General features: G+C 64.6%; 1 protein-coding gene and 1 pseudogene across 1 annotated transcript; one reads left to right on the forward strand and one right to left on the reverse strand.

Moving 5' to 3' along the window:
- Positions 1-111: 111 nt before the first annotated feature.
- Positions 112-13,188, reverse strand: LOC105485900 (F-box and leucine rich repeat protein 16). The gene is made up of 6 exons (XM_071083789.1): positions 12,870-13,188; positions 4,649-5,295; positions 3,050-3,558; positions 2,613-2,697; positions 2,253-2,316; positions 112-2,013 (listed from the first exon to the last, which is right to left on the reverse strand). Exons 2-6 carry the CDS (start codon positions 5,279-5,281, stop codon positions 1,865-1,867), a joined length of 1,440 nt encoding a protein of 479 aa, XP_070939890.1. The 5' UTR covers positions 5,282-5,295; positions 12,870-13,188; the 3' UTR covers positions 112-1,864.
- A 2,663-nt stretch (positions 13,189-15,851) lies between these two features.
- On the forward strand, positions 15,852-16,629 carry LOC139359953 (uncharacterized; annotated as a pseudogene).
- The last annotated feature ends 911 nt before the right edge of the window (positions 16,630-17,540 follow it).

Genomic DNA, 17,540 nt, shown 5'->3' on the forward strand with positions numbered 1-17,540 from the left:
AAAGAATAAATCTGATAAGAGGCACAGGAGAATCCCGAGACCCGGGACGCCCAGGGCAGATACGCCATCCTACACTGTGGCCTGGTGACCTAAAAACAACTCAGACACAGATTTTTACAATTTTTTTTAATATATATTTTTATAAACAGGTCACGTGATAAAATAGCACAAGAAACACTTACCAAATATAAGGTTATATCTTCCGCATATACAGGAGAATGAGGTCGTTATGTACAATAAGAAAATGATTTTAGGGGTTGGTTGGTTTTGTTTTCCTCTCTCCCCTTAATTTTTCCTCCTACAGTCGTTGGAAATATCACAGCTTCAGTTGCATTAATACTTTGGGCAAATGGACAGCTGCCCCTCCCCACTAGGGGTTGTGGGGAGGAGGGGCTGGAGAAACTGGCTCCTGACCACTCAGCCCTGGAGCTTCCTGGGGCTGGAAAATCTTTGGGCTGTTGATCTGTTTCTGATTCAACAGCATCTCTCTCTCTCTTTCTCTCTCTCTCTCTCACTCTTTCTCTCTCACTCTCTGGCTCTCTGGAAACTGGTTACTCTCTTCCAACCAGATAGGGAGTGTCCCAAGATTGGGTGTGGGCACTGTATCTCCTGGGGCTCAAGGTTGGGGTGGGAAGGGGCCCCCAGCCCCCTCCTCAGCGACGGCTGAGGTTTGCCAGCATCCCCCAGGACCTCCAAATGTCTCGGGCCGACAGAGCACGGTCAGAGCCCATTTGGGCAGGCAGAAGTTTGGGAAGCTGGGGAGGGGTGAAGTGGCGGGGAGGCCAGAAAGGAGCCCTCCCTCCTTGGGGTGTCTAGGGTGTGCTGGCCACTGGAAGATTGGAGTCGCTGACCCAGTGCTGACCCTGACCCTTGGCTGGGTCCACTCTGCAGACTCCACCTGAGGAGATCGCCCAGGGTGAAGCTCGGTGCCCAGGCCTGAACTGAGCCCGGCTGGGTGCAGGAGCTGAGGTGTGGGGTTGGCCCAGGCCTCTCCCCAGGCCTGAGGGTGGCTCCAGCTCGGAGGCTTGCAAGGTGCCTGTGCCACCCCTGGGTTGAGGCCGACCGGAGTCAGCTGGGATAATGTTAATGACTCCAAGTGATCGCCAGCCCTTCTGCCCTCTCCCTGCCCAATTCTGTCTCAGCCTGGCCAGGAACCAAGGCTGGGTTAGGGGGCCGACAGGGGGCTGCCCCACACAGCGGCAAGGAGGAAGGGAGGCCGCGTGGGTCAGGCTGGATGGGTGAGGAGGTGCGGGTGGGGCTTGGGCTCTCGGCGGCGGGCCATGGCTTTGGCGGTGGCCTGTTTCCCCTGACACCCCTCGGAGGGCTCCAGGCATGGTGCGGTGGAAGATGCAGGAAGCCCGTAGGGCTCTTCCGGGCCCCTGTGTCCTGGGGGACCCAGCCCCCTCAATTCCCCTGGGCCCTGCCCGGGATGGGGGGACAGTGGGGAGACAGAGCGGGTGTGGCGGGGAAGGCGGTAAGGACAGTCTGGAGAGCTCAAAGCGCCCCCCAAGGACCGAGCCCCGCCCCCCAAGCGGGCGGGCGAGCGAGTGATGGCGGCGGCTGTGGCTGTGGCGTGGCGGAGGGCGGCGTGCAGTGCGGGCACGAGGGGCATGCACAAAGTCCCCGAGTGTGCGTGCGTGCGTGGGGCGGACCCACCCGCCGCCCCCCTGCCCGGGGCGGGGCCGGGAGGGCGGAGGGGCCGAAGGCCGGGGCGGGGCTTTCCCTCGGTTCGCCCCGCCTCCCGCGCTAGGCCGGGGGCGCGGGGACTCCCCCGAGCGCAAGGCGGGAAGAGGGGGCTCGGCGGCGCCCCGCGCCCCCGCCCAGGTCATGGCCGGGTTCCCGCGACCAGGGCGGGGGCCCCGCGCTACTCAATAACGAGGCAGCGGGGCAGGTGCTGCGAGAAGTACTTGAAGAGCTCGGGGGTGGCCCCGGGGCAGTTGGTCAGTTCCAGCTCCTCCAGCTCCTGCAGCTGCACCAAGCCCGACAGCCCGGTGGTGGTGAGCAGCGGGCAGCCTGCGGCGGGGTTAGAGGGCGGCTCAGTGCGCAGGACCCAGGGCTTGGGCGGGGAAGGCGGGGACGGCGGGGTCATAGGGCGGCTCAGTGCCCGCGTCTCCCTCCTCCTCCGCCTCGGACCCGGGACGGTGTGTCCGCGCCGGGCGTGAGTTTGCACAAGGACCGGGCAGGCTGGGCGGGCGGACTAGGTGGGGGTGGGTGGTCACTGCTCAGCGTTAGAGTAGAAATGGGGGTCTCACCTGCCAGAGACAGGAGGCGCAAACTCCCCAGGGCCAGGAGGTGCTTCAGCCCGAAGTCCTGCACCTGTCGGTCGTGGAGGAGCGACTTAATGATTTCCGCTCGCACCGAGGCGGAGGGCACCCTGGGGTCCATGGAGGGCTAGGCGGGTTCAAGCCCGGGGTTCCTCAGTCATCCCGGAGCCGGGAGGCAGCTGGGAAGGGCTGGTGGGGGCCGCCGGGGACCCCTGGGTTCCGCTTAAGTCGGCTGCTGGATAGGGAGGGGCCCCAGACTCTCCCAGGATCTGAGTGGGTCCAGGAGCTCTCCTCGCGCCCCCACCTCCCCGTCGATTCCCCAATCCCGGGGTGTTTGAGAGCCGGTACCTGGCAGCACCATCGCAGGTAGAGGCTGCGGAGGGACGACATGGTGGACAGATAGCTGAGGCCAGTGTCCGTGATGCGTACACACCTGTGGTTGCACCAGAGGGGACCCCCTCCTTCAAATCACCTGGCCCCGGCCCTCCCTCGTCTTCCTGGGAGTGCCCCTGGCGTGAATCCCTTCCTGCCCCACCTGGAGCAGCCACAGGCCCCTCCTCGATCCCACCCACCGGGAAGGACAAGGGTCCAGCCAACCCGTGCTACGGTTCTGCCCGGTCCCCAGGCGCTCTGCCTCCGAGGGCTCTGCCCGCCGCGCCACAGCCTCCGCCCCGCCAGAAGCCCTCCCCCTGCCCCGCCTCTCCCCGTGCAGCCCGGCCCGCCGCGGCCCCGCCCCGCCCCGCCCCGCCCCCCGCCCCCCACCCGGCGCGGCCCCGGGTGCGCACCTGTCGAGCACGAGCTCCTCCAGGCGGTGCAGGTCGCAAGCCACGTACTCCAGCGCCATGTCGGTGATGCGTGGGCACCATGAGAGGTCAAGGCTGCGCAGCTTGCGCAGGTTCTCGGCCACGAGCTCCACGCCGTCGTCGGTGACCTTGGAGCAGCCCGAGAGGCTGAGCGCGGTGAGGTTGGGCAGGCTGTGCACCACGTTGACCACGCCGTGGTTGGTGATCTCCCAGCAGGAGAGTAGGCGCAGCGTGTGCGTGCTGTGGCCCTGGCGCGCCGTGAAGTAGGCCAGCGCCGTGTCCGTCACATGGTAGGCCTGCAGGCTCAGCTCCGCCAGGTTGGGCAGCAGCTGCGAGATGGCCGCGATGGCGTCGTCGGCCACGTTGATGCAGTCACTCACGCTCAGCGAGGTGATGCGCGCGCTCAGGCTGGACCACAGCCCGGCCTCGGTGAAGTCGTTGCAGCCCGACAGCTCCAGACGCACCACGCCCTGCATCTGTTCAAGCATAACCTGCAGGCGGGCGGGCGCCAGGTCAGCGGGGTGCCCGGCCTGGGCTCCCCGCCCCCAGCTCAGTGCGTTCCTGCCGGCAGCTAGCGCCAGAGGATTGCAGGAGACAGGGTGGAGCTGGCAGGGAGGAAGCAGTGGTCCTGGGTAGGGTGTAAACATGCAGGGAGCTGAACCCTGAAAACACTTGGCAGTGTGTGAGGAGGTGGGGCATCGGGACAAGAGCCCAGGGCCTGGCAGAGCAGGTGCCAGGGGCGTTGGCGCCAATGTTACAATTAAACTACAGGCCCAGCTGCCAGGCGGCTCCTCTGACCTCTGTTCCTGGGAGATCCTTTCCCAGCTGCCCCTCAGCTTCCCCCAGCATCCTCTCCCCCTGCGTTTATTTTATTTATTTATGCATTCATTTTGAGATAGTCTTACACTGTTGCCCAGGTTCCAGGCTGGAGTGCAGCGGCGTGATCTCAGCTCACTGCACCCTCGGCCTCCCGGGTTCAAGCAATTCTCCTGCCTCAGTGTCCTCCCAAGTAGCTGGGACTACAGGTGCCCGCCACCAGGCCTGGCTAATTTTTGCATTTTAAATAGAAACAGAGTTTCACCATGTTGACCAGGCTGGGCTCGAACTCCTGACCTCCTGACCTCAAGTAAGCGGCCTGCCTTGGCCTCCCATAGTGCTGGGATGACAGGCGTGAGCCACCGGGCCTGGGCCCTGCATTTAATTGACTGCTCTGCTGCTGCCATCTTGAATATCTTGATTGTCTTTGAGCAAGGGACCCACATTTTCCCTTTGCATGAGGTCCCCCGGTAGTCAGTCCTGCTTTCCCCCACCCCAAAGCCACCATCCTCTCCAGCCCGTTGCTGCTGCCCAGCCCTGTCCCCCTCACCCCAGCCTGGGCGCACACCCCCCCACCCCAAAGCCACCATCCTCTCCAGCCACCACAGGGTTGCTGCTGCCCAGCCCTGCCTCCCAGCCCTGTCCCCCTCACCCCAGCCTGGGCACATGCCCCCAACCCCAAAGCCACCATCCTCTCCGGCCCCCACAGGGTTGCTGCTGCCCGGCCCTGCCCCCAGCCCTGTCCCCCTGCAGCCTGGCGCACACCTCGAGGCCTGCGTCCGTGATGGTGGAGCGCTTGAGGCTCATGGCTTTGACACCCTTCTTGGAGAGCGCATAGTTGTCAATGAACTCACAGATGTCCAGGTCAGAGACGCCAACCAGGCAGAAGCCCTCGAAGCCTCTTGCAGCGAAGCCCTGCAGGTTCACGAACTCCTTCTCGCCACCAGGCAGCACATTGTAGAGCTCCTTGGCGTGCAGCACCGGCGTGAGGCCTGCCCAGAACTTGGGCTGGTAAAGCACGCGCCGCCAGGCCTTGCACACCTGGGCCAGCACACACTTCTCGCAGGCCGAGAAATACCAGAAGAGCCCATTGAGGATCTTCTCGTCCGTGGCCAGCGGCGGCCGCTCCGCTGGGGGCCCAGGTGCCAAGGCTGAGGCTGGTCCACCTGCCAGGGGGCACGGGCCCCCAGCCAGGGCAGCCCGGGGCAGTGGAGCAGCCAGGCTGGGTGGTGGGAGGGTGGGTGGGGGTGGTGGCTGGCAGGGACGGTTCTTGGTGGCTGGCGTGCCCTTGGTGATGCTGGCCGCACCCAGGCCGTTGGGCTGGCCTGGCAGCTTCACCAGACCATTTCGAGGCAAGCATGGAGGCTTGGGGTCGCCGTCGATGCCCGGGCTCGACATCTTCCTGGCACGCTCTGTGGATGAGGGCCAGGAGGGAGAGTGAGTCTATTGCTGAGTCTGGAAGGCTGGGGTTGGGGGCAGGTGCAGTGGGGCTCCTTCCCTCCCTGGGCGTCCCCACAGTGCTCCAGAATCACCAGACAGAGAGGATGGGAGTGCCTGCCTCTCCCTCCCTGTGAGCGGCAACAGGAAGCTGACCATGGCCACTCGCGGCACTCACTGGGCACCTGCAGTACGCACTGAGCTCAACCTTCATTGCCCATTACCCATGGACACCTTCTTTTTTTTTTTGAAACAGAGTTTCACTCTTGTTGCCTGGAATGCAGACTGGAGGGCAGAGAGGTGATCTTGGCTCGCTGCAACCCCTCCGCCTCCCAGGTTCAAGTGATCCTCCTGCCTCAGCCGCCTGAGTAGCTGGGACTACAGGCGCCTGCCACCACCCCTGGCTAATTTTGTATTTTTGGTAGAGACAGGGTTTCTCCATGTTGGTCAGGCTGCTTTCAAACTCATGACCTCAAGTGATCCACCTACCTCGGCCTCCCAAAATCCTGGGATTACGGTCATGAGCCGCCGCTTCTAACCAGACACCTTTTTGTCTGCCCAGTGAGGCCAAGAAACGCCAACACTTTTTGGCACTTAGGTACCATGATGCCCATTTTACAGAGAAGAAAATGGAGGTGGACCTGGTGAGGTCAGGACTGCCCTCTTCACCTCTTCTGCTGTGCTGTCCACTGTCAGTACCCACCGGGCCCACCCCTCTGGGCAGGCTTGGGGAACTGAAGGGAAGGGTCTGGAATGGACTCTGGCCCCTCCCCTGCAGGGTGACTGCGCAGCTCTCAGGAGGTGCTCTGGTGTTGGCTCTGTAGCCAACCTCCATGTGCACAGGAGCTTCCCTGGCTCAGAATCTACCCAAGGAGCTGGGTGCACTGGCTGATGCCTGTAATCCTGCACTTCGGGAGGCCGAGGCGGGTGGATTACAAGGTCAGGAGTTTGAGACCAGCCTGGCCAACATGGTGAAACCCCGTCTCTACTAAAAATACAAAAATTAGCCAGGCTTGGTGGCAGGCTCCTGTAGTCCAGCTACTTGGGAGTCTGAGGCTGGAGAATCACTTGAACCCTGGAGGCGGAGGTTGCAGTGAGCTGAGATCATGCCACTGCACTCCAGCCTGGGCAACAGAGTTAGACTTTGTCTCAAAAAAAGGAAAAAAAGAATCAATGCAAAGAAAGGGTAGGCATCTTCCCAGGGTTTGCCATGGCGCCAGCATGATTAGCCCTGGACACAAGCTGTCACTTTAACCTCCCCAATGGGGACGATGCTGTGATAACCGTACCCACTGCACAGATGAGGAAACTGAGGCCAAGGCCGGGCAAACTGCCTGCCTGAGGCCATGGCCAGATAAGTGGTGAAGCCAATGTTCGGGCAGAGCTGGCTGTGGAAGGCCATGTGGAGGGTACCTTCAGGCCAGTGACATCCACCCACAGGGTGGGGTGGGACCAGTCCTGGGCACCCTCCGCAGGCCTCCAGTCTGTGAGTGGGGTGGCAGGGGGCACTGGGCACAGCCACGGAGCGAAGGAGAGGTGGGACCCTCACGGTGCTACCATCTGCTCCGCAGTCCGGATCTCCTGCCGCCCCCACCCCAACATCCGGGGAGGAGGTTAGAGCCCTTGGAGTCACACGCCCTGGACTTGAAATGGGCCCCACCCTGGCTCTGTAGTCTTGGCAAGCCACTTCCCTTCTCTGAGTCTCAATTTCCTCACCTTCAAGCCTGGGGAGGTGACGGTACCTACTGCCTTGGGGCACTGCAATGTGAATGAGCTCAGTGCATGGCTCATAGCAAGGGCTGGGAGAGTGACGTCTGAGCCCCGCGGCCACACTCCAGGGCAAAGCAAGATGCATCTTTCCGGGTCTTAGGTGACCCCAGGACTAAGCCTGGAGCCTCATGCAGGTCCTGCCTCCCTGCCGCAAAATCTCAGAGGAGGGGCCAAAGCCACTCCCAGCCCACCCTGCCCCCTCCTGCCACGGCCTCGCTGGGAGGTCTCTTGGAGCCACCAAGGGGGTGTCCGAGAGTCTCTCAGAAGATTCCAAGGCTTGGGGTGGGCCCTGGAATCCTCTCAGGAAGAGGACGGTTCACATCTTTTTCACCGAGTGTCTCTTCTGGGTCTACAGGGCCTGGTCAGCTCCACCACAGAGAGTGGTGGGGTCTGGGATGGCACTGCAACCCCAAGGCCGGCAGCCCGTTCCCCATAATCTGGTCAGGGCGGAGGGGAGGGAGGGAGGCTGTGGGAGGTCCTGCCCTGCTCTTCCCAGCACCAGGCCCCCGCACTAGCTTCCAAGCCCCAGACAGGGCCAGCCTTGCCACCAGCCCACATCTGGGGAGGGGTGCAGACCGGGGCCAGGACCAGGGGTCTCACCAGAACATGTGGCCCTTGTGGCTGAGAACCCAGCTTTGGGTTTTAAGTCCTTCCTGCCCTGATGGCAGGAGCCCCAGCCCCACCCTCTGTACCATCTCCCTTTCCCCAAAGTGGGGCCAGGCCCTCCACAGAGGAGGTACCCACAGCCGGTGACCCCCGTCATGTGTTCATGATAAGGCTCAGCCTCCCAGAGGCTGATGACATCACAACATTTGCAAGGGCCCACTGGGGTCACACATGTTCCGACCTCACGGCCGCCCTTAGGGGTGGGGGTGTTGCTACCTCAGTTTCGGGTAAAGAACACGAGGCTCTGAGGAGTAATTTGCCCCCGGTGTCCGGGGAGGCCTGGCGCGGGGCTGCCTTGGTTCCCTACCAGAGCTGGGGAGAGGGGACATCGCAGGATGCCTGCGCCCGAGGGGGCAGCAGCAGGCCCACGGCCGCCCCGACTCCAGAGCGGGAGACAGCACCAGCCTAAATATGCTCCGTGCCCCCAGATCCGGAGCGCGGACTTCACCGCCAGGGACGCCTGGGCCTCCGCAGACCCCGCCGGTCGGCGCGTCACCCGCGCCAGCACCATGGACAGCGGCCGCCCCAGCCGCGCGCTCAGGGCAGGCCCAGGCCGGCCTCACAGCGGACAGCGGCAGGGTCGGGGCAGCCCCGCAATCCCCGCTCAGCAGGGAGGGGCCCCGGGGGCGGGCAGTGGGGGAGAAGCCGAGAACGATCTGGAGGCGGCGGCGGGGGCGGTGCCAGGGTAGGAATAATCCCGGAGCAGTGCCGATTTAGGTTGAAAACGCTCCCAGTCATGGGCCCGCACGTGGAGCGCCGGGGCTGGGGGGGCCTGGGGGAGGCATTCGCAGGGCTCCTTTCCCGCCCCACTAGGCAGCTCACGTTTCCTGGCGCCCACAGTCCTGTCCCCACCTCCAGGCCTCAGGGTCGAGATGGAGAAATCAAGCCACACTTTGAGAGCCCACAGGAGGGAGGGGACAGGTTGAGGAGCGGCTGTCCGGGTATGGGTCCGGGCCTGGCTGTCCTCATCCACACCCACACCGCAGCCACAAGACGTTGCTCTGCCTGGGGTCAGCCCTCGACCCATGTGCTTGGTGGCAGCTGCGTCCCTGCACAGGCGGCCCCGCTGCCCCCCAATCTCGTGTCCATGTTCCTGCCGGCCCCCGCTGCTCCTCACACTCCCAGCTTGACTGACTCAGCCCGAGAATCTCCCAGCCTGTAGCTCAAAAACGCAAACAGCCACACACTGGCCCAGGCATGGGCGCTGTGGGAGAAAGCTGAGCTCCCAGTGGAGACTGGGGTCTTTCCGCTGGTTAAGTGAGAAGTCCCTGGGGGCTCAGACAAGGCCCCTCTGCCTGGCCCTGGCCCCACCCTCCCAGCCAGACGGTCACCAAGGAGCAGGTTCCCATGGCTCCCAGAGCCCCCTTTCCTGCTGGTGACTGTGAGAGCCCTCATTCCACCCAAAGGGGCTCGGACGACCTGCGTGGGCTGCTAGGGATTACCTCTCCCTTTAGGACAAGCACCCCAGGTGCTAATACGGGGAAGAGACCTGCTAAAAAGGCGGCCATGCCTGCACCATCCTCAGCCTCAGTCCTGGGGTGCTGGCTCAGCTTGAAGTGGAAGTCTGTCGAGGCTCCTGGGCTCACCCCAGGGGAAAGAGAGGTTACCCTACCTCAGCTGTCTTGTCCTCAGCAGCCTGAGCCTGGCCTGGGAGCTGCTGGGGAGAGGTGACCGTGGCCTCTATGTCCTCCCCAGGGGATGCAGTGTGAAGCAGGTGGCCAGAGTGAGCCTAGAGAGCACAGTGGGGCCCGGGCGCTCCTGGGAGGACCCCGCACCTAAGGCGTCCAGGCTGACAATTCCCAGATGGTCATGCTGGGGCCCCACAAGAGCTGCCTTTTCTGCGAAGCAAGTCACTGAGCCCTGAGACCTCAGCTCCTGCCCCTTCCCAGCCCTGATGCCACAGCCCAGTCATGCCATTCCCCCTCCCCTGCCCCTCTGCTTGGGCAAACACCGTTCCCCCTGCTTGCCTAGCAGGGTTTCCCTGCCTTAGCCCTGCAAGCTCTTCTCCTCCATCCCTCAGCTCCTGGTGTGAGGTGGCCCCTGCCTCCTGCTCCGGGACCCCCAGCTCTTGAGAAAGCGCCTCCAGGGTCTCACAATCCCATGGGTTATCATCACCGTCCATCTGGTGCCTCTCCTCCTGGCCTGAGGACTCTTGAGGACGGACGGCACCAATGTGCATGGCCTCTGCATGTTCGCGGAATGAATGAATGAGGAATTCGGCCCCACTAGGTCAGTCATGCAGAAAGGGGTGCAGCTGCCAGGGCCCCCGGAGGGCTGATGGAGGATTGCTCAAATTTAGGAGGAGGCCAGTCAGTGGGGAAGGCATAGCTAGGAAAATTAATCCGGATTGTGCCAGGGCCAGTGTCCATGGGGAAAGTGGCCTCTGGGGTTGGGATTAGGTTGGTACCTGAGTCACTGAGAGGGCTCCCAGGACCCCGGGGCTGGGGTGGGCCTTGGAATAAACAGAGCCTTCAGATGAGGGGAGCCCATCTCCTTTTCAGCTGGCTCCCTCCTCAGGAGCTGCAGGGCTGAGGAAGCGGCTGCCTGTCCTCCACCATCTGGCCCAAGCCAAGAGAGGGAAGGGGGTTCTCCTGCCCCGCTCTCTCCGGCACCACACGCACCCCTCCTCCGACTAACCAGAGCCCTTCGTTCACACACTGCCTAACCAGGACTGGGGAAACAGAGCTTGCAAAGGGATTTTCCAGAAGTTACATAGAGCTACGATTGGCTCCAAGAGCCCGGGGGCTGGCTGATTCCCTGTACTTGGGTCCCGGCCAGGTGCACCTCACAGGGTCCTCGCTCTGCCCTGTTCTGCCTCATGGGTTCTCGATGCCTTCCTGCTGGGCCCTGGGCTGGTGGTCTCTCCAAGCACTGCCCTCATCCTGCAGGGTCCCTGCCACAGCGCTGAGTTCCTTGTAGAGGCTGCACACTGCGTGCCCACCCCTGGGACATCATTTTGGATGCATGCCTGGGAAACCTCCTCACCCCTCAGCGCCCCCAGTTTGAAGGTCTCTTCCCCCATCTCTGGTGTCCCCATCTCTGTGAGCATCAGACCAGGGCACAGCCTAACCAAATACTCGGCCCTCATAGAACCTCAGGGACCATCGAGGCCTGCCCACGGAGGGCCTTGGAGTTGCGCAGGGCCCTGGTGGCCAGAAAAACGCACATCGGGCTCCATCTGCAGCGGCAGCCCCAGAGACTGGGGTGACAGCTGGGGTGGCTGGGGATTGGGGACAGGGTGCAGGCTGACACATTCCGTGGCAGCCCCGTGACGCAGGCACACCCGTGTCCCTGCCACTTGGCACGTGGCACAGCGGCAGAGCTCCTCTCCCGCCCCCAGCTTGAGATGCTTCTGGGGGTGCACCAGGGGCTCTGGGGAGGGGCACCATGGCCCAGCAGGCACGTGGCCTCGAGAGAGACCCGTGTTGCTGCCCCAGCAGACTAAGGACCCATGGTCAAGCCCAGGGCAGCTCAGCCTTGCAGGCTGGACACCCTGGGGAGTGGGTGCTGGGATCCAGGCCTCATCTCAGCCCCTGCTCGGGAGAGCGTGAGCACCCCCAGAGGTGAGGCCTGGGCCCCTAGTGCCTGAGGCCCGAACCCACACACTGCAGCTGGTTTGGCCGTTGGCTCCTCCTGCACCACTGGTGGGGAAGGCTCGGGTCACCTGCTCACCCACCGAGCTCCCTTCACTGCCACCCAGTCATGGGAGGCACAGCAGTGGGTGCCCACATGCAAGGAGATGGGGTCTTTGGATGGCTGAGCAGTGCCACCGGGGTGGGACATCCCTAACCCCCTGGCAACACAGGGCTTCCTGGGTCCACGTCTGGCTGGTTCAAGGGCCCCGTTCCTCCCACCCACAAAGCCGTCCCTGTCCTTCTCATTGGTGGGAGTCGGACTGGTTCAGCTGCCCTGGAAGTGGGTGTGAGCTGGAGGCGGTGAGTCCATCGATGAAGGGGCTGAACTCATGGGTCTGGCCCCAGGTGAGGGGCGGTTGGGGGGGCAGGGGGCAGGGAGTGGGACAAGTGAGTCCTAGGGTCGCCCCACACAGCCATGTTTGCAGCTGGGCCTTGAATTTCCCTCCCCTCCAGGCGGCTCCAGGTCCAGCCCTGTGTCCATCTCTGGCCAGGCCAGCCAGGTTCCTCCAGGCCTCTGCCCTGGCCTGGGAGATGGAAAATCCCTCAGTCTCCTGGCCTCACCCAAACCTTCTCCAAGGCTGCTGTCCAGCACCACGCCGGGGGGGTGGGCTGGGAGAGGGCCCTGTGTCCAGCTGCGCACCAGGGAGGCCTGAGCTGCCCCTGGCCATTGGGCCCTCGGATGCATGGGTGTGGGGGAAGGGCCTGAAGGAAGAGGCAGGTGAGGTGGCCTCCGCCATCTGCTCCTCCTGCGGAGGGCAGGCTGCCCGAGCAGAGCCTGGAGCCTGGGAACGGCCTGGAGTGGCCGCTGGGCCGTGGGTTCCTGAGGCGGCCACCGCAGCCCTCTCTCCTTCTGGGGTGATGGGTGGGGAAACCTCTCCACCCACCTAATCCCCAGGAGGACACGGGACCCCTCCCCAGCAGGTTTCCCTTCTGAGGCCCTCCAACCTTGGCCAAGGCCCGGTCCCGCCTCCAGAACCAGGAAAGTGCCAGCCTCCCCCCACCCTCCTCCTCCCGCGGGCGGCAGCTCAGTGCAGGCCTCGGGTCCAGAAGCAGCCCGGGGAGGGCCGGCCCGCAGGCGGCACAGTCACGCGCCCCCCCTGCAGTTTAACGGCCCCTGGCCTGTCACTTAGGTCCGAGGGCGCCCTCTGAGCCCACCAGGCGGGGTGGGGGCCGGGGGCCTACAATTCCTCCTTTCGGTGGCCCAGGCGGCACCGATCCTCAGCCCTGGCCGAGTGGCCGGTGGGGAGCGGGCCTCTTCCAGGCCAGGGGCCGGGTCGCGGGGCTGCAGGAAGGCCAGGCGGGGACGGAGGCCCAGCGGCCGCGGGGGAGGTGGGGAAGGGGCTGCCGTTACGTAAGCCCTTACCCGGAGGCGGCGGCGCGGCCCCCACCCCCACCCCGCCCCCTCCTCATTGTGGCCGCCGCGGAGGTGCGGCCTGGCCCCCTCCCTGCCCCGCAGCCCGGCCGCACGCGCACCTTACCTCGGCCCGGGCTCCTGGCTCATGCCACGCTGTCTGCCGGGCGACCTCCCGTCATGGGGAGCCCGGCATGGGCGTCGGCGCGCGCGGGGGCCGCCGGGGTGCTGGACTGGCCGGCAGGGCCCGGCCGCGCCCTGCGCCCCGCGCCCCGCGTCCCGGCCTGGCCGGGCCCCCTCGGCCGCGCACGGAAAGGAGCTCCCCGGTGGGAGAGGATCGGCCGCCCCAAGCCTCCCACCGGGGAGGCTGAGGCTGTGCCCAGATAAATAAGGCCGCTTTGCAGGGAACCAGGCGGGCGCCTCCTCCTCCCCTCGCCCTCCCCGCGCTCCTCCGCGGCCGCCGCCGGCGCCGCGCGCGGCCCCCGCCCGGCCCCAAACGCCGCGCCCTGGCGCGCTCCCGGCGTGGGGAGCCAATCCGGGTTCGCGAGCCCAGGCGGGGGCGCCGATAATGCCGAGCCCCGCCCCCGCCCCGCCCCGGCCCCCGCGCGCGGCGCGCTCCCGGCACGGCGTCCACAAGCACGCGGCAGGCCCGGCACGCGCCCCCGCCCCCCTCGCCGCGGGCACCCGCACAATAACAAACCCGGGCGCGCGGCGGGCGGGCGGGGAGGGCGCGGGAGGCGGAAGGGAGGGCGAGGGGAGGCGGGAGAGCGGGCGCCGGCGGGTGGCCCAGGGGTCCGGGGTCCTATGGGAACGGGGGCGGCACCGCGCGTCCCTGCCCTTGGCCACCACCTGGGGAGGCGAGGAAGGTGAGACCCGGCCCAGAGGAGACAGGGTGGTCAGACCCCCATCTCTGGACCCTCCCGCCCAGCCCGCGGCCAGGGCCCTTCACAGCCCTCACACCCCCCCCCCGTGCACCTGCTGCGTGCCCGGCCAGAAGCGCCTCATTGGAGACCCTGGCACACCCGCAGAGCGCGAAAACAAGTGACTGCACAGATCATTTCAGATAGTGACAGTGAAAGCATCCGAGGGCTTGCGGTGGTGACTTCTGACGGGGGCGGGGGCGTCCTGAGGGTGCCCCACTGGAGCTGAGACCCCCACGGTGCGAGGGAGGGATGGCTCGGGAATGGGTGTGCAAAGATCCGAGCGGCCTGGCAAGTTCCCTCGGGAATAAACTGGAGGCTGGAGGCGGCGGCCGCTGCAGCCCAGGCAGGGGTGGGACGTGCTGGGTAAGGTGGAGGACTCGGTGGGAACCGCTGGAGACCCAGACGCCCCAGCAGACTCAGGGCAGGAGAACGGAGGCCAATGGCGCCCCATCCTGGGGGTCTCCTGGGAGCAGGGTCGGGGGAGGGAGCAGGTGTGGGGAGAGCAGAGGGGGTCTGCATCGGGGAAGAGCTGCAGGGCTGAATGGGGCTCCTGAGAGGATCTGAACAGGAGTGAAACCAGCTGCTGTTCCCAGCGTCCTGATGGGAAGCCCGACCGGAGGGGCCGGTGTGAGACCTGGGGGCAGCGGGAAGGAGGGTCAGACTGACGGCATCCTGGCTGGGTCCCGGGGTGGGGCTGGTTCTGTGCGTGCTGTGGGGTGCCACTGGGTCTACCTGGGGTGAGCGCAGCTCTTCTGCGTAAGTCTTGCCCCGTACCTGGGTACTGACCAAAGAAGGTGCCCAGAGTGGGGCAGACAGGACGAACCCCGTGAAGACCGTTGGGGCAACAGGGGAGGGTCCGTCCAACCTATCCAGGAGTCTCCAGTGTGTGGGTCTGGCAGGCTGGCCTTCCGGCAGCAACTTCCACCTGGCTGAGAGCAGGCGTGGACCGCTCCTGGTAGGAAGGTTTCACCTCATGCTTGGGGCTCTCACCCCACAGCAGGTGCCAGGGTCTCAGGCAGAGAACAAGCTGTGCTTGTGTTGAGTCCCAGCTGGGGCTGGGGCTGGACACACCCCAACTGCATAGGGTGAGTGTGGGGGTCAGGCATTTGGGTCATGCAACCCTGGCGAGGGCCAAGAAGCCAGCCCTACCTTTGCGGAATCTAAGCGGGAGAGAATGCGTGAAAGATCATCGCAGAAAGGGTGACCGTGCTCCTTCAAAGCTGTGAACCCACCTACCCTCCACCTCTGTCACCAGCCATGACCCACGTACCCTCCACCTGTCACCAGCCATGACCCACGTACCCTCCACCTCTGTCACCAGCCATGACCCACCTACCCTCCACCTCTGTCACCAGCCATGAACCACCTACCCTCCACCTCTGTCACCAGCCGTGACCCACGTACCCTCCACCTCTGTCACCAGCCGTGACCCACGTACCCTCCACCTCTGTCACCAGCCGTGACCCACCTACCCTCCACCTGTGTCACCAGCCATGACCCACCTACCCTCCACCTCTGTCACCAGCCGTGACCCACCTACCCTCCACCTCTGTCACCAGCCGTGACCCACGTACCCTCCACCTGTGTCACCAGCCGTGACCCACCTACCCTCCACCTCCGTCACCAGCCGTGACCCACGTACCCTCCACCTCCGTCACCAGCCGTGACCCACCTACCCTCCACCTCTGTCACCAGCCGTGACCCACGTACCCTCCACCTCTGTCACCAGCCGTGACCCACCTACCCTCCACCTCTGTCACCAGCCGTGACCCACCTACCCTCCACCTCTGTCACCAGCCGTGACCCACGTACCCTCCACCTCTGTCACCAGCCGTGACCCACCTACCCTCCACCTCTGTCACCAGCCATGACCCACGTACCCTCCACCTGTGTCACCAGCCGTGACCCACGTACCCTCCACCTCTGTCACCAGCCGTGACCCACGTACCCTCCACCTCTGTCACCAGCCGTGACCCACCTACCCTCCACCTCTGTCACCAGCCATGACCCACGTACCCTCCACCTGTGTCACCAGCCGTGACCCACCTACCCTCCACCTGTGTCACCAGCCGTGACCCACGTACCCTCCACCTCTGTCACCAGCCGTGACCCACCTACCCTCCACCTCTGTCACCAGCCGTGACCCACCTACCCTCCACCTCTGTCACCAGCAGTGACATACCTACCCTCCACCTGTCACCCCACCTGTGCCAGGCAACTTTGTCTGTCTCCACCATGGTTGGTGGCAGCTGCTTCCCCATTGGTCTCTCCATCCCTCTCCCATCTCCTGTTCTCCCCAGGATGCAGTGGGGTCATTTTGCCGTGGAGACACGGTCCTGTTCTTCCCAGGGCCCTGTCCATTCTTTGCTGCGGTCTGCACAGCCCTGAGGGCCTGGCACGGCTGGCCCACAGCCTCGCTCTATACCTGGCCCCTTGAGGATGAAGCTTCAGCCACACTGGCCTTCCTCTGGGTCCAGGAGGGTGCCCATCCTTCACCTGGAGCACCCCTCACCGGGAGCACCCCTCCCTTCACCTGGAGCACCCCTCACCTGGGGCACCCCTCCCCTCACCTGGAGCACCCCCTCCGTTCACCTGGAGCACCCCCTCCCTTCACCTGGAGCACCCCTCACCTGGGGCACCCCTCACCTGGAGCACCCCTCCCTTCACCTGGAGCACCCCTCACCTGGGGCACCCCTCCCCTCACCTGGAGCACCCCCTCCCTTCACCTGGAGCACCCCCTCCCTTCACCTGGAGCACCCCTCACCGGGAGCACCCCTCCCTTCACCTGGAGCACCCCTGCAGCGCCCCTCCCCTAGAGCACCCCTTCCTGGAACATGTCCTCATGCGGAGCACCCTTACCTTAGAGCACCCTTCACCTGGAGCACTCCTCTCCTGGCACCTTGCCTGGAGCACTCCCTTGCCACCTGCACCTGGGTGACTACTTGCCTCTCAGACCTTGGCTAATGTGTTCTCCCCTAGGAGCCCTCCCTCAGGTGGACAGGGCCACAGACCCGTGTCCTCACCTCCCCAGCACCAAGGACCTTTTTTCTCAGCCTGTGTCTGCCTGTTGTCTGATGGTGCATTTGATGGGCTGTTGGCTGACTGTGCCCGCTGAGGACCAGCGTGGGGCCTTCTTCCTCACCACCCTGTCCGTGGGCACTGAGCCTCCAGCTCAGTACATCACGGATGCATGGCAAATGTGGCGAATGAGAGAGAAAGCGATGCACCAGCAGCATGAAAGGTGACTGACACCAGCAGTTTGGATCCCCTCCCGTGGTGGGAGGACCATTGTAGAGGATACCTTTGGAGAACAGCTCACACCCCAGAGGGAAGTGGCTTGAACAAAGAGGGCTGCTCAGCAGACTCATCCCCCACCAGGGTCTCCTCTGGGGGATGTGGATCCTGCTCAGGCCCGCACCCCTCCATTGGTCCTGGGGACTGATATGTGCCTGGGCTCCAGAGGGCACCTGGAGCACCCCGCACCTGGAACACCCCTCACCTGGAGAAGCCTCATCCAGAGCACTCCGTTCCTGGAGCACCCTCACCTGGAGAACCCTCACCTGGAGCACCCTCAGCTGGAGCACCCTCAGGTGGAGCACCCTCAGCTGGAGCACCCTCAGGTGGAGCACCCTCACCTAGAGAGCCCCTCACCTTGAGGACCCTCTCACCTAGAGAGTCCCTCACCTTGAGGACCCTCTCACCTAGAGAGTCCCTCACCTTGAGGACCCTCTCACCTACAGAGCTCCTCTCCTGCAGAACCCCTACCGGGAGCATGCTTCCCCTGGGCCACCCCTCGCCTTGATGCCTGAGCACTGAGCTGTCTCCCATCTGGGTGGCTGGGAGGGCACTCTGGAGCCATGGGGTGAGGACCAGAG

Source organism: Macaca nemestrina, chromosome 18 (genome assembly GCF_043159975.1).
Source record: "Macaca nemestrina isolate mMacNem1 chromosome 18, mMacNem.hap1, whole genome shotgun sequence".
Taxonomy (NCBI): Eukaryota; Metazoa; Chordata; class Mammalia; order Primates; family Cercopithecidae; genus Macaca; species Macaca nemestrina.

Excerpts from the sequence above, each read along its gene's own strand:
- LOC105485900 (XM_071083789.1), bottom strand. The coding sequence starts at position 5,281 with ATGTCGAGCCCGGGCATCGACGGCGACCCCAAGCCTCCATGCTTGCCT. Across the intron at positions 3,559-4,648 it reads TCACGGACGCAGGCCTCGAG|GTTATGCTTGAACAGATGCA; the intron begins GTGTGCGCCAGG and ends GCCCGCCTGCAG. Across the intron at positions 2,698-3,049 it reads GAGGAGCTCGTGCTCGACAG|GTGTGTACGCATCACGGACA; the intron begins GTGCGCACCCGG and ends GTGCAACCACAG.